Source organism: Rhinopithecus bieti, unplaced genomic scaffold (assembly GCF_001698545.2).
Source record: "Rhinopithecus bieti isolate Rb0 unplaced genomic scaffold, ASM169854v2 scaffold_5, whole genome shotgun sequence".
Taxonomy (NCBI): Eukaryota; Metazoa; Chordata; class Mammalia; order Primates; family Cercopithecidae; genus Rhinopithecus; species Rhinopithecus bieti.
Genome location: NW_016802964.1, coordinates 18,201 through 40,399, shown reverse-complemented (window position 1 = coordinate 40,399; position 22,199 = coordinate 18,201). Strand labels below are relative to the sequence as shown.

General features: G+C 40.8%; 1 protein-coding gene across 7 annotated transcripts in view; it reads left to right on the top strand.

Annotated features, from left to right (window-relative positions):
* The window catches only part of ARHGAP28 (Rho GTPase activating protein 28), a 176,165-nt gene that overhangs the window by 143,024 nt on the left and 10,942 nt on the right, over positions 1 to 22,199 (top strand). For 5 of the 7 annotated variants that reach the window (XM_017866030.1, XM_017864685.1, XM_017866820.1 and 2 more), the window contains 7 exons: positions 2,149 to 2,236; positions 4,582 to 4,724; positions 7,180 to 7,345; positions 7,454 to 7,545; positions 9,931 to 10,008; positions 15,748 to 15,910; positions 20,709 to 20,791. In XM_017866030.1, the coding sequence (XP_017721519.1) occupies positions 2,149 to 2,236; positions 4,582 to 4,724; positions 7,180 to 7,345; positions 7,454 to 7,545; positions 9,931 to 10,008; positions 15,748 to 15,910; positions 20,709 to 20,791 (813 nt within the window). The remainder of the gene's footprint in view (positions 1 to 2,148; positions 2,237 to 4,581; positions 4,725 to 7,179; positions 7,346 to 7,453; positions 7,546 to 9,930; positions 10,009 to 15,747; positions 15,911 to 20,708; positions 20,792 to 22,199) is intronic. The other 2 variants (XM_017865423.1, XM_017866541.1) reach the window with 1 other exon arrangement.

Sequence of the window (22,199 nt, the reverse complement as noted above, 5' to 3'; positions counted from 1 at the left end):
GAGCACGTTAGGGAAACAGTGAGCTCAGTTATGAACAAGCTGGGAAGGTTGCTTTAAATGGGGGTGGTCTTTATATTTAAAATACATTAAAATCACTAGTACAAATAAAAAAAACAATGCTAGTTGTAATATGATCCTTCATGAGGAACGGATGTTTTAAAATAATGCATGTCAAACATCTAGCCTTCCTGCTCAATCTACATCCCAACTCAGGTACCGATTACTGGCTGCCACTGTTCCTTCATCTCCACCATGAATCATTCTCCTGCTGGAACACAAGGATGCACATTTGTGTGTCTTGCTCTGTTTTGTTTCTCACCCTGAGGATTCTAAGTCTCAACTCCTTGACCTGGCTTTCAAAACCTTCCATGATTTGCACTGACTCTTCTGATTAATTTCTTTCTTGTGTTTTTCTAATACCATGACTCGACTCCTGGTACCCCAGTCTCTTCATGATCCCCGGTGCTGAAATGCTTCAGATATTTCCATGTCTGAAATTTCTGCTTCCATTTCCATCTGGCCTGCATGCTTCTGCCTGTCTCCTCTGCCTTTGGAAGTCCTTTTCATTATTCCTTGAGTTCCAGCTCAAGTCCAACCACCTCATCAGTGCAAACCTTCTGGGCAGCTCCTCTTCCCTCTCAGTCGCTCTCCAATAACATTTGCAGCTGGGATTACAGAAATTAGTTCTTAACAGTGGCTTGATTGTCTTTTCCTAATGCTTCGTAAATGTTACTCTGTTCTCATAGTAGCTCAAGAGCAGGGATTATGACTCAAATTTCTGCTTCCCCCAAGAAAGTCCCACAACGATTTACATTACAAAGAGCAGGCACTCATTCAGTACAATTAACTGGCTAGGGGCCAGTTAAACCGTCAGAGAAAATTACGAAAATGACATTCAGTAGGTTTAAGTATCCCAAACCATCCGTTTCAAGGCCTGAATAAGTAAAAAAGTCTTATCAATTTTCAAAAGAGTCTTCTCGCCCATAGGTAAGTTATTTCAAAGTCTGACAAAGCATTTCTTTGTTGGAAAACTTAAGGAAAGAGAAAAGTTGTCCACATCTCTTTAAGGATTTAAGTGTGTGGGTAATCTTTATTCCATAGTGTTGCTTGTAGGGCCACCAAAGATCTGCCAGACAATGAAGCTGCATGACCCTAGACCTTTTTTCAGTTTGTCATTCTTCCACCAATTATAGTAATTGGGCATCATCTATTCATATGCCATTTACACAATTATAATTGTATCAACTTTTTTGAAATAAAATAGGAATAAAAGGAGATCATGAGGCTCAGAATTCAAGACTTCTTTGTGTAACTTGTAGTACCTGATAAAAGACCTTTCATGAAGCAGGTGTTCAGTTATTGCTAAATAAATACAAGAATAAAAAAAAATTAGGCTCTAGGGGAAAACATTTTATGTGTGAATAGCATATAAAATATTCTTGATGGAGTAGCAGATTTCACTATCAGAATATTCACAGATAACTCCCATATTAAAATTTATAAGATTTACATGTAAATTGTTTTGATAGGATTTGTGTGTAAATTTTTGCTGATATCCATCCAGACATAGGCAGTAGCTTGCTTCACAGGCCTTTACAAGGATAGCTACTCAACTTGTGATCATACTGCAGGGGAGTTCAGTGCTCTGGCAGGATTTCAATTTAAAAAGTACGAAATTAATTAAGAGGGGAAATTGAATTAGAAAAGATACCTAATATTTTGTTAGTTACTATCACTCTGTATTTTGCTGGGAGGAAATTAATATGTTAATGTTATATTAACATAATATAATTAATATAAGTAAGATAAAAATGCATGAAGGTTCATTAACAAATGATATTATAATTATCAAATTATGTGACATCAGGCATCATAATTTCTACATCTTAGCAAAGGTATAAGCAGCAAATCTTTAAGAGCTAGGAAAGCACAGTTATATGGATCTTACATTGTTCCCTTTTGTGAAACCGGTGTAAGCTCACACATCCAAACTGAGTGCAGAAACAGGAAATCAGATGCAGGCCCTTTATGAAACCAAGAATGGCTTTTTTTGTGAAAATAACTGTTGTATACTGCAGAACATAAGTCAGGCTGAAATGTGGGGTGGACTGTATTTATGGTAAAATGTATTCATCTTCGTTTGCTTAGCAGGCTATACTTGAGACCATTCCAGATCTCCCACTTCATTCCAATGGATCATCGGAGCCGGGACAGCCAGTTCAGAATGCAGTCAGCGGTGAGTGGCATGCCTCCCATTGAACTTCAGCTGTGTCTTCTCGCTTTTGTTCTGGCACTCAGTACAGTTAGCAGTGAATTTCTAAAAGCAAAGTGTAAGTGTGCTTTTCTCCCTGTTGTGATTCTGTCACTTCTAGCACTCACTGCTCCCACCCAACTCCAAACAACCCCATTCTGTCACACAAGACAAAATTAATTGAGCCAGATTGGAAGCAGAATGTTTTCCCCCTTTACGACCACCTCATCCTGTAGAAAGTCCTCATGTGGGTAGTGTCTTTGCTTTAAAGGCTCTTTCCCAAGTGATGTGGTCTGCTCCACCGTTTCAGGTAGGCCAGGAAGTAGGCCACTTCTGAGGATCTCTACTTTCTGCTCAGGCATAGGCAGCACCAGAGCAGCCTGCCCTGACAAGGCTGCCGGGGAGGCTTTTATCTGTACCTCTTCCACTTGAGAGGCAGGCTCCCTAGACGGGCTCCTATGGAATCTCAGATCCTCCTTGTAGGAAATAGGCCCCTTTTGGCCATACTTTTGTGATTTCTCAGTTTTTCCCAAAATATGTGCATTCTTTTTGTAAACAATGGAGCCTGTACTTCTTTCAGCATTGGCTTCAAAAATCAAAGATGTTGAGGTGATGAGAATGTTCTAAAATTGATCATGGTGATGGTCGTACCACTCTGAATATGCTAAAAACTATTGGCAGGTATACTTTAAATAGGTGAATTGAATGGCATGTGAAGTGTATCTCAATAAGGCTGATAAGAAAAAATAAAAATAAAGAAGGGACTTGCCAGACATTCGTATTCTACATCATTCTATTTGTTGCCATACTGTGACTTAGTTGAAATCATGCCACTAAAAGCTAGCCGTCTACGTGGAGTGGTCCTGTGGTTTGGAGCACTGGCCTGTTTAATCACTGCTCTCCAAAGAGTCTCTTCATAGATCCGTAGGTAGTTAGAGTTCTATTTGTTTATCTTCCTCTATTTTGAATGCAAGCCCCTGTATAACAAGAGAACATCATAGCTCTCCCTTTGCCATTTTCTTTATTTTATTTTATTTTATTATTTTATTTTTTTGAAACGAGTTTCGCTCTTGTCACTCGGGCTGGAGTGCAGTGGTGTGATCTCAGCCCACTGCAGCCTCTGCCTCCTGAGTTCAAGTGATTCTCCTGTCTCAGCCTCTCAAGTAGCTGGAATTACAGGTGCCTACCACCACGCCTGGCTAATTTTTGTAATTTTAGTAGAGACAGGGTTTCTCCAGGTTGGCCAGGCTGTTCTCAAATTCCTGACCTCAGGCGATCTGCCCACCTCGGCCTCCCGAAGTGCTGGGATTATAGGCGTGAGTCACTGTGCCTGGCATCCCTTTGCTGTTTTCTAAGTTCTCGCTGCACTCATTTATTATTGTGTTTTTAATTAGCATCACTATTCAGAATTTTTATATCTGTTGACTTACAAATTTCTCCACCTAATTTTAATGTAAAATTAACTAAGTTTTCTTTAATTCTGCCTTTTGTTCCTTTTGTTATACTTGGTAGTCCCCTAGTCAGTGCCTACAGTAGAGGGCAAAAGAGAATGAGTTCTTTTTATAATAAAATAATTATTCACTTTTTCCAGGCAGTAAAACTAGATGACAAGCTGAAATCAGATTAGGATTGCTCAAATGATTTATAGATTCACTTGTTTTTGCTCAATGAATCTTTTGTCTTAATTTTCTAATTAGCTTGAGAAAACATTTTAAGGGGTACTACTTATCACCCAGTCAGCTTTTCTCAATGTATGTCGTACAAGATCAGATAACCAATATTAAATAACAAATTCCGATTAATCCACCTAAACAGATTTAGCCATGAAATACAAACGGAATTTGAACAAACCTTAGGAGGCAGATATTCCATAGGTGAGGGGAGAAACAAGAGGAGTCAAAGTAGAGAGGAATTCTAGCAGATTCCACCCTTTCTTCCCCTGCTTTAAGCTTCATGCTTACCCGTAACAGTGACATTGGGTCTAGATGAGCTTAATTTTAATATCATAAGAATATATATAAATACCCCATTTTGGACTTTCTTTTAATAATCTTCAGCAACTTTCATGAGACGTGCAAATCTAAAATTTAAAAAAATCAGATTAGTTTGTTTGGGCAGTGATGATAAAAGTATGTCCATATGGAGGTCTGTGATGTGACATTGTTCTTTAACTGAATTCCTCGGGGTGAGTCTGCTGCTTTTCCTTGCATATAAACACTATAACGTGCTTGTGGATTCACTTGTAAATATTTTGAATTTATTTTATAGCAAATAGTATTGATTGATTAAATGGCATATTACATAGTCTATATTCTTTGTTTTGTCTTTAGATGATGATTATCTAGAAAAGAACATTCCACCAGAGGCTGAAGAGCTGTCATTTGAAGTGTCTTATTCAGAAATGGTGACAGAGGCTCTAAAAAGAAATAAGCTTAAGAAATCAGAGCTGAAGAAAGAAGACTATGTTTCAACTGTAAGCAAGACCTTTCATGATTATTCCAGGAACTTCCTGTGACTTCACAGGACAAAACTAAGATTTCTTTTTTTAAATATCTCTGTGTGTGCACAAGGGGTTTTGGGAGGCCAGGCCTCACACTGTTCATACTACCATTTCGGGTGTTATTTGGGCACCACTGGTTGTGTAGTGCACAGCCTGCCCGGCTGTATGTGGCATTCCTGTGTTGAGGAAAAGCTGTGAGACCGTAGGCTTGAATACTGTTTTACAAATGAAATAGGATTCTCCCTGGCTTGTGAGTTTTCTTGCATTTTACATTCTTACTTTACTTATACGTCAGTGCAGACCCTACCTTTACACACTTGTGCCTCTATAAGCCACATGTCAGAAGAGGGTACTGCAAAAAGTCACAGTCATAAGAGGAAGTGAGAGCTCACAGAATAGACAGTAAAAACACATCAAAACCAATTCAAGAACTTCTATTATTACACGATGGGCAAAGAGAGCTATATACTTTGTTACCCCAAAGTCTCATTATTATATATTATTATATAACATTCAGAATGTTATATAATGTTATATTATATGTTATAATATAATAATGTTATATTATTATATAACATTCAGAATGTTATATCCAGGACGCCTAATAGAGAACTATGTAACATTGGTCTGTTTGCCATTCAACCAATGCGTGTGTGAGAAGTTTATCATGTGGAGTCCTGAATACTCTGTGCTGTTTAGGGTTGGAGGCATGATGAGCAGGGCCCAGGCAGTTTCAGAGCTAAAAATTGAGTCATCCAAAAACAGACTTTTTGTACCAGGTGACTTGAACCGTTCCCAAGCAACCATCCCATGACAGAGGAGAGGAAGAAGAAGGGAAGAACTCTAGGACTCACTGAGTGCCTTCTACAGGCCTGACACTGAACTAGGTATTCTATTAATAATGTAAAGTGGACTCTAGTGACTATTCCCATTTTACAGCTGAGGAAACTGAGGCCCAGAGAGGCTGAGTAACATGTCCAAAGCCTGCAGCTAGTGGGAAGCAGAAATAGGATTTGAAACTAAGTGTGTCCCACTTCAAAACCCTTCCTGGTCATTAAGCAGTCTCCAGGTTAGAGGGCAACGTGTAGTGGTCTAGGGAAAAGAGAGAAGCCTGCAGGACTCTGGTTTCAGGGGGAGCCCCTCCTTATCTTAAAGAGAGGCACCCAAGAGAGGATGCTGGCCTCGGCATCTCCTCATCGAAGCCAGCTCCTTCTGAGGTTTGGCTCTTCCCATGAAGAACTTTGCATAGGCTTTAGCACATAGTAGTTGGTCAATAAATGATTGCAATTTTTGTTTCTATTGTTGTTATGTATTACTGATATATGAGGACTTCGCCTCAAAAAGAAGGTAAACTAGCTAAGCGTTTAATAGCACAAGGCATGCCCCAAACCACATCCTACATTTTGTTTTATTTTTAAATACTTGAGGTTCCGAGGAGCAATTATTGAATGAATAAAGGAATGAATGAATGGGTAGATTCTCTGACTACCCCAAGGAAGCTCCAGTTTGGGAAACTGCTTTGGAAAATGTGAACTTAAAGCTTTATAATTTAAATTTAAGTGTTTATAATGTTATCTGTGGGTTTGGTTTTTTTGTTGTTGTTTACTTCAGCATTTTTTCCCATACCACTCTTTCTGAGGGCAAAGTGAACCTGTGAGTATTATATAAGAACAATCTTTTGCTTCTAAAAGGTCTTGCTGCTTAGGTTCATCACAATATTTCTGGATTGTTGGAGGATTTGCTGCTGTTGTTGGTTTAGTGTCTTTTGTTTCTTAGTGTGAAAATGGAGACTATGTCAGTCTCATTGTCTTCAAAATCACAGTAGGATTATTTGCACTTTCTCTGTATTTTGCTTTTTTAAGAATTTGGAATCATTTAAATTTAATTTTTATGGTAGAATAGCTGTTGTCTCAGCAAGCATATGTAATCCGTTTGAACTGGGAGATTACTGGGAGTTTCCTAAAGTGTGCAGTATGGGATAGATAAACCTTGATTTAAAGATTGAATGTCCAAGAAGGAAAAAAAAAAATACGTTTGGAGTCTCCTGGGATATACCAGGTGTGTTTCCTGGTATGTGTGTGTCACATGTAATTCCAATTAAGGGCCGTGGTGTGTGCATTCCATGTGGTGCCTGACATGTATGTTGTTTGACTCTGTCGGGTGTTCCTTATAAAGAAGGCAGTCTGCAGTTGCGACGGCAATGTTAGCATATCCTTTAGACTGCTGTTTCGCTTCTAATTAGCATAGTGGTGCTCTGCAAATGTTCTAAACCACATAGTCATATTTCTAGGATGCAGCATGCTCCTTAGAGGTGTTTTGCAAAGAACACGTTCTACTGCATAGATTTAGAGTGTCCAGGTGCATTTGAGTGAAGGTATAATAACTTTCCTTTACCAGAAAAAATAAATACCTTCACCGTGTGTTTTAGAAATTTATTGTTCAGAAAAGCAGATTTGGCTTCACTGAAGCGGGAGATCTGTCTGCTGAAGACATGAAGAAGATCCGCCATCTCTCTCTGATTGAATTGACCGCCTTTTTTGATGCCTTTGGAATTCAACTGAAAAGAGACAAAGCGGAGAAAGGAAAAGGGCGAGGTAACGAGGACGACCGGTTGCCTCTGGCTTTAACGCTTTGGCGCAGCGGGATGAGATAATGCGCTTCTGATTCTTCTTTCTTTCTCCCTTTACTATCTCACATTGAAGACAATGGGATTTTTGGAGTTCCGCTTACAGTCCTCCTGGACAGTGACCGAAAGAAAGACCCTGGAGTGAAAGTTCCCCTGGTATTACAAAAAGTGAGTAGCGGGCAAATGAAAGGGGAATTCACAGAGCCTCATGCTTATGATTTGGTACTTTGTAAACCCACAAATAAATTTTCTTTTAGATTTAAAGACACTATTCGCCCTATTAGGACCCAGGCCCCTGGTGATTCTCAGCTTTATTCCATGAACCGCGTAACAGCCCATGGCTCCTGGACCAGTTGGCCTTGCCGCATTCTTTTGGAGTCTGTTACGTTTTGTTTGCCCGTAACACATCAGGTGATGGACACAGATGTTCTGACCCAGGGCACAAACAGTTACATTTTTTTCCAATATTTTTTCAAATGTTATTTGCACATATGAATGTGTTTGTGTGTGTATTTGACTATTCTGTCTAGATAAAGATGACCATTAATTATCACCATGCATATATAAACCATACAAATATTTGCTGAGATACAGCATAGGCTGGGTTTTAAAAATGTGTATATGTGTAATCATTTTATCAGTTTTCCAGACCAAGTTTAATAAAATCTAAAAGCCAGCATGTTCCGGTCATTTTCCTGTGTGTCTGGTCAGATAGGATACAGTTAGACAAAGAGAATAATTTTGGTGGAAGGAGGTTTTGAAAGTGGTATTATCTGAACTATAAAATGCTGATGTCTCTGTGACTATTGTTGCTGAATACCTGATTTACTTTTAAGTCATGTTGTTTTATAGCCAACAATTTACACTGGTTTTTACCTAAGTGTGCATTTATTCAACAGTGACATCCAGTGGCACAATTAAAACTCCTAGTCCTTAACACACATCTTGTTGAATTTTAAATCAAGTTTTTAAATGATGAAAATGATAAATATTGTCTAAGGAAACATACACTTACCTGACACTGATAATCGTACATCACTTGTTTAACTTCCTCTATTTTGTTACCAGTGCCTCAAAATGAGATAATTCTCAAGTCAGGTGACTGATTGGCTGGAGATAGGAGCCAGGAAGATGGCACCCAGATGGCCCGAGGATGCAAGCAACACCTTTGGACACACGGGCCCTCTGTGGGTGACTTCCCTGGGCAGGGCTGTGCCAGTGCTGTTTATGTAATGTCACGTCTAGTCAGCACAGAGCAGCCCAAGGAGGCTGGTGTTACCATTGCCGTTTTACCGATGAGGCAACTGAGGGATAGGAGAGTGAGATAACTTACCCAGGACACACAGTCAGCAAGAGGTGCAGTGGGAACAGGAGCAGGGCGTATAGCAAAGTCCAGAGTCCATGGTGACGCTGAGATTTTCTTTCCTTCATTGAGTTAAAACCAGCATTTTGTCCTGTATGTGAAGGACAGAGTTTAAAATACTCGTCAAAATCAAAGACGATTCAGCATACGAGTTTATAATACTGTGTAGATACAAAAATCTAGCATAGAATTTAGCAAATAGAAAGTACTCAATAAGTGCTAGTTGAACTAAATCTGGATTTATATCATATTCACAACATATTAGTTGTTATTACTACTGGATGTTAAGTGTTCCTCGCTACAACACCTCAAGATAGTAACTCTCCCGCTCCTACAAGAGAGGCTTTTCTTACAGACGTGTTTCTTCTTCCTAAATATCTATTTGTCTCCGTACCTAAAAGAATTACCTTAGTTCCAGGCACCATCCACCATCATTTCTGGAAAGGAAAATAGCAGAGACGCTGGATCCCCTTCTTACTGGGTGAACTTGGCCAAGTTATTATCCTTTCCAGAGATGCACTGTGAACTGCTTTATTACAGCGAATTGAACTGTTTTCCTTAGACTCCTTAGCAGTAGAATAGGGGTAACGAGAGTACCTACCTCATAGGGTTATTGTGAGGATTAGATGCGTTAATGTAGGTAAAGGACTGAGAATAGGATCTTACACATAATCAATGCATAGTACGTGGTAGTGTTTATTACTTTTTTAACACCCATCACCATCCTTAGAACTCATGAAAGCTATTAATCTTTACCCCGTCTAAACTCCTTGATCAGACATCTAGAATTTCTACCGTTTCTTAGTCAGAGTGATTGCAACCAATGACAGTAGATTTAGAATTTCTTGTTACTGATCAGGCTGCAGAAAGGGTTACAGTAATCAGATCTTAAAAATGGTTAAGAGGCATATGTAATTTTAGAGTGGTTAAGAGCACAAACTTGAGTCGGTGCCATTACTTACGAGGTTGATCTTGGTAAAGTTGTGTAACTACTATAAATCTCTACTTTCTCATTTGCATGTTGGAGGATAATGTTGGCAGCATAGGATGGTTATGAACATTTAACAGCATTTGAGTATCAGGCACATATATGCTTGGTCACTTATTGATTCATGTCATCATTGTTATTGTTTTATATGTTTATGATCACATAGAGGCACTTATTCTTGTAATATATCATTGCTTTCTAGTTTTTTGAGAAAGTTGAGGAATCAGGTCTGGAATCTGAAGGAATTTTTCGACTTTCGGGATGTACTGCTAAAGTCAAGGTACTGAACATTTTGTCTCTTCCTAGGTAGAATTCTAAGCTAGCTAGACCCCGTTCACATAAGCATCGGGTATCTAGGTCTTTGTTGTTGTTTATTAGATTATCACTTGGTCCTTCCTAGTATTCCTTGGTACCTGTGGTAACATGTTTGTTCCAGAGTGTTTTCATGATCCAGAATTTTAAAAATCAAGGCAGAAACATTAAAAAACCAAAAACAACAATGAAATACCACATCAATTCACCATAAAAAACTGCTGCTTGCCTTTAGTTTGGAAAAGTTGAACTGTCTCACCACTGTTTTGGAGGTTAAATACCTCAGTTTGTTGTGTTCCTCTCAGCCATGGAATTCACTAAGCCAATGTTATATGAGCCTTTATTTCCATCATTCGTTGGTTTAAACATTCCTTGACTCTCCCTTTTAGTGAAAGCTCTTACAGGAATTTGTAGCGGTGGCTATATAACCACTAGAATACTCACTCAGCAGTTCCAAAACCCAGTTCCACTTATGGTAATGTTAACATCCACATCTAAAACCAGCTGTTCAGTGTGAATCTTGTTCCTTTGCTTTCTTATTTCCATGAGGTGGCCAACTCTACAGTACAATAAAGCAAAGAATTATTAGAAAAGAAAAGCTTTTCACATAAAAATCCACCAAAACATCCCACTGTGTCTGCGGGTAGGCATCCACCATGGAGAGCTCCTTCCTGCAGTTGGATCACTCCCCGGCTTGCAAATGTGAAAACCTGAGCAGTTTTAAAAGATGGATCCCTGAGCAAACAGTCTCGGGGCAGGGGAAAACAAATGTGGTAATGTTTATCAAAAAGACATTTGTAGAGGCAAAACAGCGTCTCTTCATTAATTCATTTTGGTACATGCTTTAGGAAATTCTATTTGTATCAGTCTCACAGTTTTTATATAGAAGTGTGATGAGAGGTTTTTCTAAGTGGAAACTGAGAATAGATAGGCTGTGTCTATTGGATCCTCCAGAAAGCAGATGCTGAGATGGGTGAGGAGCAGAGGAGGGTCATGGCAGTACTGCTTCTGCAGGATGAAAGGGGCAGGAATCAGGATTGACTGGGGTGAGGCTCCAACCATGGTGCAGGTCTGACATTTCCTAATCGTGGAGGAGCTGTGTGCTGGGTAGAATGGGCCAGGCCCTGGTACCCCTGCCTCACTCCGTCGGGCTGGGGCTTCCTGCAGAAAATATGGCTGAGCCACATCTGGGAGGGGCCTGCAGGTGGGAGAGTCTGCTACCTGGGCTTTTGCACATGAGGGCGAGGTCTTCTGTGAAGGAAGGTCACAGCAGGGCATCAGGACTCAGGGCTCCAGGCATGTTGAGGGGTTACGACTTCCCTGAGAGTGGAGTTGGCTGAATGCTGCACAAGTTCTTGTGGAAGGCAGGGAGAAGCCCAACGGCTCCTTAAGGTTTATGCTTTCTAAGTTGAATCTGCTTTTTGTCTCCATTTCTCGTGTGTTTGGTTCCTACATACTCTTCTAAACAGATGTGTCCTACATGTAAGGATGAAAACCATTACTTATTTTGGTTAAATCTTTGGTTATATCTGCAGAGTCAGAGAACCAAAATGAAAGAAAGAAATTTCCTAAACAGAAACATATTCCATCTCTTGAAACCTCTGTCCATAATTGGGAAACTATTTGCATATATTCTTCCTGCTTCCTGTGTGTGTGTGTGTGTGTGTGTGCGTGCGCGCATGCGCACATGTGTACACACGCATGCATGGGTGTATAACATGCATAATGGATATGATTTACATGTCTTGTTTCTAAATCACCAAAAGGAGAAAACATTACAGGGCATTTCTTTTTTTTTTTTTTTTTTTTTTTTTTTTGAGACGGAGTCTCGCTCTGTCGCCCAGGCTGGAGTGCAGTGGCCGGATCTCAGCTCACTGCAAGCTCCACCTCCCGGGTTTACGCCATTCTCCTGCCTCAGCCTCCCGTGTAGCTGGGACTACAGGTGCCCGCCACCTCGCCCGGCTAGTTTTTTGTAGTTTTTAGTAGAGACGGGGTCTCACCGGATTAGCCAGGATGGTCTCGATCTCCTGAACTCGTGATCCACCCATCTTGGCCTCCCAAAGTGCTGGGATTACAGGCTTGAGCCACCGCGCCCAGCCATTACAGGGCATTTCTTATGTGCACAAAGTTTAACGTCATAGCAGCAGTTACCTTTCTTTGCCTAATCTTCCACTGAAAAATGCTTCTCAAAGGCTAATCATTCTTTCAGAATGTTCTTATAGGCACATGCATTCCTGAACCACATATAGGTCAAAGTCTTTTTTCTCCCCAGTTTTATGTAGTTTCAGCCTATTTATTCCATCACTTATTAGTGGAAAATGTAATCCAGATGTTCTCATGGTTTGAGCCCCAGGAAGGCCAATGTGAAAGAAATCTGGGCAAGTGAACAGAAACCGGGAAACACTGCAGTTAGAAAGACATTGAAACGTGATGCGTTAAAGGGCTCTTTATTCCTCTCCTTCATTCAAGCTTTTTATTTAAGCTACCTCCTTTTTTGTAGTTCATCCACTGAACTACTAAAAACTCCATTATAATTATCCTCGAATTGAACCAAGTCAATGATTCCAGCCCTGTGGTCCGCTAGTGTATCATTACTGTGAACGGTCTGGCCTGGCTTTGTGCTTTAAATGCTTGGGGAGGCTGACAGGGAAGCAGCCCTGGGAGGAAGCTGCTGGTTTTAGCCAAACAGGGAACGTGCAGCTGCGGAGCCAAGTCCCAGACTCGAGGCCTCAGCTCATTTGGAACCAATTTAATGCTTTGGTTGGTGTTTGCAATGATTTTCTTTCAAAAATGACAGAAATTTGAGCCAAACACCGGGGAATATATTTTATGGAAAGAGACAGACTGTTTGACATGCGAGTTTTTCTTTTTTGACTAGTTCAAATCATTCCAAGGCTGTTCTAAATGTTTTATAATTACCTCACCTGGCTTATTTAGGCTGGTCATTTGCATTTGTATAAAACTACCTCCAAAATAGAGTCAGGTTGCATTTTTGCTGAAGGGAGTTTTAATGACAAGACTTCTCATCCCTGCCTAGTGCTCTCAGTAACAGAGGTCAGAAAAACAGGGCTTTGGAACCTCTAAGTGCTCCCTGTCTTTGGCAAGGCAAACTCACACCTGGTTGACGTGGTTTCACATTGGTACCACCATAGATAGGTCAGCTCTGTTCAGAACCAAAAAACAGACATTCTTTCTCTCAGCGTTGCTTTATACCAGCCATCCAGACAAGATGACGCGGTATTATTCCCTAAACAGTCACACCGCATACGTGTGGGGTTCCCATAGTAATGACACTGCGGGTTAGAAGAGACCTGAGAGTGGGGGAGGGGCAAGCAGTCAGTGTGGTGTTTATTGGGAGCTGTCAGCAGGACCTGCCACTTGTTTTGATCTTGGGAATGTCGTTTGAATGTTCCATTGTACACTGAGAAGCTTGAAGCACAGACCATAACCTAGTCACAGTTGCAGAGTCAGGATAAAAGCCTAAAGGATCTGGTTGTAGCACCTGCCCTTGACCCAGGTGCCGTGTTGCCCCTTAGGTGACTGGGCACCACTCACAGGTTAGGATGGCCACATTCATGATTCAGATAGATTCCTTTGGCAGAGGTATGTGGAAAATGAATTTGAATTCTTCTCTCGCTGGTGCTTCCTGTGCACTTGGAAAACAATGTCCCCTTTGCTTTACTGCCGTGGTACCAGGCGATTGATGGGAAATGCTTACTCCTCCTCCTGTATTTTTCCTATTAACAACACTGCCATCTGCCCATTACAAATCAGATGGAAATCATCTTGGAAAATCATCTCTGATAATTATTTCTCCCTCTGAGTCTCATATTCAATCCGTCACTGATTCTTGAGAATTTTCCCTCCTGGGCATTTCTTAAATGCCTCCTCTCCTTTCTATCCTACAACTGCTTATCCAGATTAGTCCTTAGTTATCCATTCCTGGAAGTGGTGCCGTGGCCTGATAACTGGGTTCTTTGCCTGTCACTTGCTTCCACCCACCTGACCTGTGCAAAGCTCCACGCTCCCCCAAATCATTTTCCCATCTGGCTGTCAGAAAAGATAAATTTACCCTTGCCATTCCTGTGCTTAGAGATGTTCCAGTCTGCCTCATTGCCTACAGGGTGAAGGCTAGTCCCCTTAGCACTGGCGCTGGCTGCTCTCCAGCCTCATTCCCTGCCCTAGATGCGCCAGCAAGGCTGAATGAACTGGAGCTCCGCAGACACACTGGATCTGCTGGCATTTGTATCACTGCTTGAGCAGGATCCCCTTCGATTTGCTCTCCCCTGTAATCCTCAAGACTTGGCCCTAGCAGCGTTTGACTCCTCTCTTTCCTGGCTGCATACCACCAATACATGACTTTTCTTACAGCATGTGCACTCTGAATTAGTAATATCAGCTCATGAAATAGTCCCACCCACTAGATTTCAGGACACCACAAGGCAAAGAATAGATCTCATACATCCTCCTCTTTTCAGAGCCCACTCTATCTCTTTCATTCTAGAAAGAACTTTATATTTATGCTTAAGATTTTGTAAAGTGTGTTTATCACCAAGGAGTTTCTTGATTAGCTGAAATATTCCTGTAAGATTGAAAGCTTCTCCAGGCCAAGAAAATCTCCTTTTGATATTATCAGTAGAGGTTAGAGGGTGCATCATAATCACGTGTATCTCTGTAAGAAACTTGTGCTGCCAGGGACCTCCAGTTTGCAGGCTCTGGGAGCCAAGAGAGTGATTATGTCTGGCTGGTTAATGAGCTGATCCTTGTTAGGAAAAGGTCAGATGTGCACACTGACTCTGGCTGTGCATGCTCAAGGCTAGAAGAATTAGACTTCTCATGAGAATAAAGCAGAGGTCTTAAAGAAACAGAGCTTTTAGAGTTCCCTTTCTAAGTATCCTTTATGGAGCAGTTAGTGTCAGCTGGGAGACTGACTATAACTGCTAGCATTATAGGTAAACCTTGTAGTTCAAAGGAGCAGTAAAAAATGAGTTTGTCTTTTGAAAAGAAACATGAAGCCTGAGTGGCATTGATAATCAGATGAATTAATAATGTAAAATTTGTAAGCCAAGTAGAACTTACGGAGGCTTAGAGATTTTTTTAAAAATATTGGCACAGTGTTCCAAACCTTACGAAGGATTGGGCAAGTGTGCAAACATGTGGAAGACACGTGTCTGTCTTGGAATAAAACTTTGCTGTCACTGCTCCAGGAAGATGTCGTAGGTTTGCATGTTGCAGTGAGGTCAGAGTTACTTTATTGGGATATTTCTCATTCTGTATGTGAACTGGCTAAGAGGCAAACCTTCTTGATCTAATTTAGAAATAGAAGAGAGGATAGCAGAAGGCATTATGAAATAGGGGGAACGAAGACTTTGTCAGAATCTAACAGTGTATTTATCATGTGGGAATAGTGGTATTCTGCCAAAACCACAGAAATGAAATGGTGATCAGAGTAGAGAACTTCTATATTTGTGTAGAATTAGAAAATTATTTCAAGATTAACATCTTTTAAATATTTTAGAAAATTGTTTTAAAAATGCATCCTCACATAGCGATTTCCCTTAATCCTGTTGAAAAAAATTACTCTTAGTAGACATTACCTTACCAGTCTGTTTACAAAAATACTTTATATAAGAACAGTTTTGGAAGGGGAAAATGGGGTCAGGTGGTAAAAACGCATTGAATATTGACTGTTTTCCTTGATTTACAGCAATACCGTGAAGAACTTGATGCCAAGTTTAATGCTGATAAATTTAAATGGGACAAAATGTGCCATAGAGAAGCTGCAGTAATGTTGAAAGCATTTTTCAGAGAACTACCCACCTCTCTCTTCCCTGTGGAATACATACCTGCCTTCATCAGTCTAATGGAAAGTAAGTGGAAGACGTCAAATGTGAATACGCTAAGATATAAGGTCAATAAAGTGAGAGCAGAAGAGAGATGCTGAATCAAATGTGCTCATGTATAGATTTGCTGTGTCCTGACAGTGCTTGGTGGAATATTAAGTTTGATGGCAAACAGTCACCTAGTTACATACTTACATACTTAAGCCTAGTTTAGAGGGTTTTATAATCATTAAAAGGCAGAGGGGTTTGCAGAAAGACCAGGCTCTTGAGATTTGGATTCCTGTGCAACCATCTGTTAGCCATGCAATCAAACCTTCTGAGCCTCAGTTACTACATCTGTAAATTACAGATCATAATTACTTGTCAGGGTAGCCATGGATATTGAATGAAGTCATTTAGAATAGAGCCTGGTGTGTGGTAATGCATCAAAAAATAGGACATCACTCCCTTTCTTAAATCTGAGGTCCTAGGTCTGATGATGCAGTATGCAATAAATACTTCACAGAAGATCATTTGTCTCTGAAAATTACAAAGTCACATCATGTTTCTGAAAATTACAAAGTCATATAGATTAGGCCTTTAAGTGAAATATGTGGGCAAAAGCACAAAAGTTATAAAGTGTGTGTCGTAATTGACAGGAATCATTTGGCATGGTTTGAGCATAAAGGTTGAATATTGTGGAGGATGTAACAAGAGAAACGTTTGGAAAAGTAGAATGGGGGTACATAGTGGGGGCTTTAACTGTTAACCTGGGGAGTTCAGGGGTCAGAAGTCGAAATATGTATGAGCATGCTAAGTAAATGTTGATTCTACATGGACCGAAAAGGTCTGTGTCCAAACTGAGAGGACACACCCCATCTAGAGACATTGACCACTACTTGGTTCTTGATAATGGTTGCTGTTGCAGACTGAGAGCCAAATCCAGGCTTTAATCGGAAAACCTAATTTGAGAATGTCAACCACTGATTTTTTTTGTTTGTTTGAGACAGAGTCTTGCACTGTTGCCCAAGCTGGAGTGCAGTGGCGCAGTCTTGGCTCCCTGCAACCTCCACCCCCTGGATTCAAGTGATTCTCCTGCCTCAGCCTCCCAAGTAGCTGGGATTACAGGTGTGTACCACCACACCTGGCTGATTTTTGTATTTTTAGTAGAGATGGGGTTTTGCCATGTTGGCCAGGCTCGTCTCAAACTCCTAGCCTCAAGTGATCTCCCCACCTCGCCCTCCAAAGTGCTGGGATTATAGACATGAGCCCCCGCCACTAATTTAAATTTTAAAAAGTTGTGTGGACTTAACAGGTGATGTCTGTATCTGCCAGTTTACAACCTTCTGCAGTTTGGCCACAACTACAAAATCATTAAAATTACAATGAAAGAAAATAATAGATCCTAAGTTGTATGACAAAATCTGTCCTAAAATATATGTAGGTTCAAAATCTTTGAATGTTTTAACTAAACCAGATTCATAAAATAATCTTTTGTGTCTTAAGAGAATAAGGCAGGCAAGGCAGTTGTTTTCTAAGCTTTAATTCACATGCTGTCCGTGACTAGTATCTCTTTTCTTTGTAAGCTTACTGTTTTATTTTATGAGAAAACTTGCTTAGAGAGAAGAGCTACTAATTTCCTTCATTCATGTTTATTTCAGATATTGTATTTTTTCAGTTCTAGAATTTTCAGTTGGTGCTTTTAAAATACTTTGTTTTTCTTTTGACGTGACTTATCTCTTCATGCATTATAATCATATTTTCCTTCACATCATTGAACACAGGTACAATAGCTGCTTCAGAATTGGCAGCAGGTGCAGTGGCTCACGCCTGTAGTCATAGCACTTTGGGCGGCCGAGGTGGGCGGATCACAAGGTCAGGAGATCAAGACTATTCTGGCTAACATGGTGAAACACCATCTCTACTAAAAATATAAGAAATTAGCCGAGCGTGGTGGCAAGTGCCTGTAGTCCCAGCTACTCAGGAGGCTGAGGCAGGAGAATGGTGTGAACCCAGGAGGCGGAACTTGCAGTGAGCTGAGATCACGCCACTGCACTCCAGCCTGGGTGACAGAGCAAGACTCTGTCTCAAAAAACAAAAAAAAAAATTCTTGTTGGCTAGTTCCAACACCTGGGTTATCTCAGGGTTGATCTCTGTCTTCTCTGAGAGTAGCTTACACTTTCCTGTTACTTTGTATGTCAAGTAAGTTTAAAGCTTATTCCGAACATTATGAATATAGTGTTTGAAGACCATGGATTCTGAAGTATTTCTCTAAAGAATGTTGTTTGGTTTCTTTTTCTGTTGTTGCTCTTTGAAGCAGACAGTTTGCTTGGCTGGACTCAAATTGCCAGTGGTCTTTTGGGCAGGAGTTCAATTCTCCGTTCAGTCGTTCAGTCCTTCGCTGTGTTACCCCACACACATGGTTTGTGGCTCAGCCAGAGATTTGGGTGAAGTTTATACCAGAATTAGGGCCTTCCATCTCTGGATCACTCATTTGTTTTTGTTTTTTGGTATTTTGAATTATGTAAGGAGGATTCAAACCTCTAATTCCGAATCTGTTCAGAGAATCATATTTAAGAAGGGTATATGAATATATTAATTTTCATCCTCCAAAATATTCAATCCTTATGTTCAAACCGTGCCAAATGATTCCCTGTCAGTTACCAAACATACTTTATAGTTTTTGTGCTTTTACCCAAATACTTCACTTAAGACCTAATCTGTATGACTTTGTAATTTTCAGAAATGCTGTGTGACGTACTTTTCAGAGACAAATGACCTTCTGTGTCACGTTTACTGCATGCTGCATCATCATTGCTGCCTATCTGACTGCAGCCAGTGCATTTCACTGAAGGGAGAGGTTCTGAGAAGTACCCTGAAAGGGTTCACATAGGAGTCCACATTCCTTCGTATAACTTTGAAAGTGAAAAATACTATATTGCAGGTGGTTGATTTGATACCAGCGAACCCTGCAGGAAGCCCAGAGTTCTGGCCTGCTACCAGCAGGAAATAATGGCCTTTTTGCCACCTAAGTAAGCTCTAGTTGTAACAAGATTTTCTGAAGGGGAGGATTGTGAACAAGTGCATGTGTGTGTTTGAGCTGTGCCTGTCCATACCGTCAGATGGAGCTCAGAGAACACAGAGCCTTTTCCACTAATATTACTTTCTCTTTTCAAACTTGACCCCAAACTTGACTGTAAAATTAAGGACTAGTAGTTCATCAGTCAAGCCTCGGATGCTTTCATTACTTGCTTAATAACTTTCTGGGGAAATAACGACCTCAGGAAAGGGAATACTTGTGACTGAGATGTATTAAATGAATTAACTACAAAACTATTAACTACAAAGCAGTGTTTCCTAAGTAAAATGAAAATGGAATATTTGCAAAATTAAACTTAATCTTAAAAGAGCTTCATAATTTCTGTGAAATTAATGGGAACACAGTGGTCCCAAGCCTATATCTGCGTCTCTTGGTTTATTCCCCCAGAGTTTTTTTTTTTTTTTTTAATTGCGTTGGAAGATTAGAGACTGTTCTCAGCCTGCAGTTTATGCACTAACATAATGTCTTATCTGCCCCTAAACGCTTTGCACTGAGACTTGCTCTTAAAGTTTCTATTATTCAGGCAAGCTCACATCCATGTGTATTTGCTGTTTTCAGTAACATCCTGGACCTGTGTCATTATAAATTTGATACAAGTTACAAATCCACACGTGGATTTTTCTTCCACAATATGATCCTCCCTCTCTCCCCATATTACTTGGTTGTATACACTTGTCATCTACTCCTGAACTCTAGCACACACAGCTCCGGTACCCTAGTAGCTTGTCACAAGTGTTTCCACTGCTGTACAGCTCAGTTAACTTCACCGGCAGCTGACTGCCTTCCAGCCACTGAATAGAAACAGATAGATTTTCCTTCAACTTGAGAACTCCCCCGAGATTCCTGAACATGATGCTTTCCTCCAGGAACTCCCCACCAGGACACCGTTTTGAAGAGAATACAGAGGGACAAAGGAAAGCCGAGAGTCTCTGCTGTATTCTAAATTTTCAGCACAGCTGGTCGTGGATTTTCCAGCTGTGTGGACGGAATCCCCGAGTATAAATGCCAACCCTCTGGCGCCATCTTGTGTCATTGTTGAGGAAGAAAATACTCAACAATCTCCAAAGATCCAACTACAGTCGTCACCTTCCCTAAGCGTCCATGGAAGATCTAGAATAAGTGTCACAGATCATTAAAAAAAAAAGAGCAAACATGTAGAAAGATAACTATGTACAGGTACTGATTTAAGCACTCTACCTATATTAACTCATTTAATCCTCGTAACAGCCTGTGAGGTAGGTACAATGGCTATTCCTGTTTTACAGATAATCAAGTAGATACGGCAGGGATTAAATAAGCTGCCCCAGGTCACACAGCGACTACATAGTAGACCAGGGTTGAAACCTGGTTCTAAATCTGTGTTCCTAATACTTACACTTTTCTGCCTCATGATATGGAAGCAAGGTTTATTTTCTCTTGTATTGAGCTTTACTTCTATTTATAGTATTAAAGGAAGGGAAGGTCTGCGAAAGTACTTTGAAAGGGAAGTGCTGTCCAACTGCAGAATTATTCTGAGGATCTCGTTGGCCACCTGCCTCAACAATGGCATGGTGGGATGGGAAAAGGAACTTGATGGACGGAAGCGCCTGTCCAAGTGAAGAAATTTACATTGCTGGGCACAAAACCTGAGTCTTTACCACCAAAAGCTGTCAGGAGCCCTCCTGTGCCACCAGATGCTAGCAAGAAATGCTGTCGGGATGCATCAGGGTTATTTAAAATGTATGCCTATTTCTGTTTTCTTGTTAGGAGGGCCTCACGTCAAAGTACAGTTTCAAGCCTTACACCTCATGGTCATGGCGCTGCCTGATGCCAACAGGGATACAGCTGAGGTATGTCGTGTCCACCTCACGGCTTGTCAGGGGGCTCTTATTGCTCAGAGGACGTGGCTCATATAGGAAAATGAAAATGGAGATGAAACTCACTGAGCCACCCGAGCATGCTGCAAACACACGGCCTTTCTGCGCTCCCACTGCCCTTCTCCTGAGCAAGACAAAAAAGAGTGGAGATCTTGGTATCTTCTCTTTTTTTTTTTTTGAGAGACAGAGTTTCGCTTTGTCACCCAGGCTGGAGTGCAGTGGCACGATCACAACTCACTGCAGCATTGACTTCCCAAGGCGAAGTGACTCTCTCATCCCAGCCTTCCAAGTAGCTGGGACTACAGGCATGCGCCACCACACCCAGCTTTTTTTTGTAGAGACAGGGTTTCGCCATGTTCCTCAGGCTGCTCTCCAACTCTAGGGCTCAAGTAATCCTCCTGCCTCAGCCTTCCAAAGTGCTGGGATTACAAGTGTGAGCCACCACACCCGAGTGGTACCTTCTTAAACATTTAAGTTTCGTTCACTCTATTCATCCCAGAGATATTGGCTGTCTATCCTGTGTCAGGCACGGGGCAAGGTGTTAGAAGTAGGAGAAGAGGCAAAGATGAAGGCTTAAATGGGACAATGTCAGAAGTCAATACGTAACTTGTAAAATAGACTCTATAACTGCTGGTTCTCAGATACTCATGTGAGTCTGAGGTACAGAAATGGAAAGAAAACTCTGATGAGCGTCCTTGGGGAGGAATTGGAAATCACTAGTTTAAATCATATTTCCAACATGTTCACGTTTTTAAATTTGTGAAAATAATTCAATTTAAATAGTTCTAGAATTTCAGAATTTTAGAAATCATCTGATAGAATTTGGTCATTTTACATATTAGGAAAATGAAGCAGAAAAGTGATTTCTCCACTAATATATAATAGAACATTTGATAGAATTATATTCTATCGTTTCATCCCCACTTTTTCTCCCTTTATTTCACATTAATTCTTTGCTGTATGTTGGTAAAAATCAAAGTTTCTCTTGCTCTTTGGATAATCATTCTATATACAATAGGAAATTTATTTGAAGTACAACAGGTATTTGGAATCTTTGAAATGAAATTGAGATAAGGATGAGTTGAAAAGAGATGGTAAACGCCATCTATGGGGGGGCAGAGCAAGATGGCCGAATAGGAACAGCTCCAGTCTCCAACTCCCAGCGCGAGCGACACAGAAGACCGGTGATTTCTGCATTTTCAACTGAGGTACTGGGGTCATCTCACTAGGGAGTGCCGGACAATCGGTGCTGGTCAGCTGCTGCAGCCCGACCAGCGAGAGCTGAAGCAGGGCAAGGCATCGCCTCACCTGGGAAGCGCAAGGGGGAAGGGAATCCCTTTTCCTAGCCAGGGGAACTGAGACACACAACACCTGGAAAATC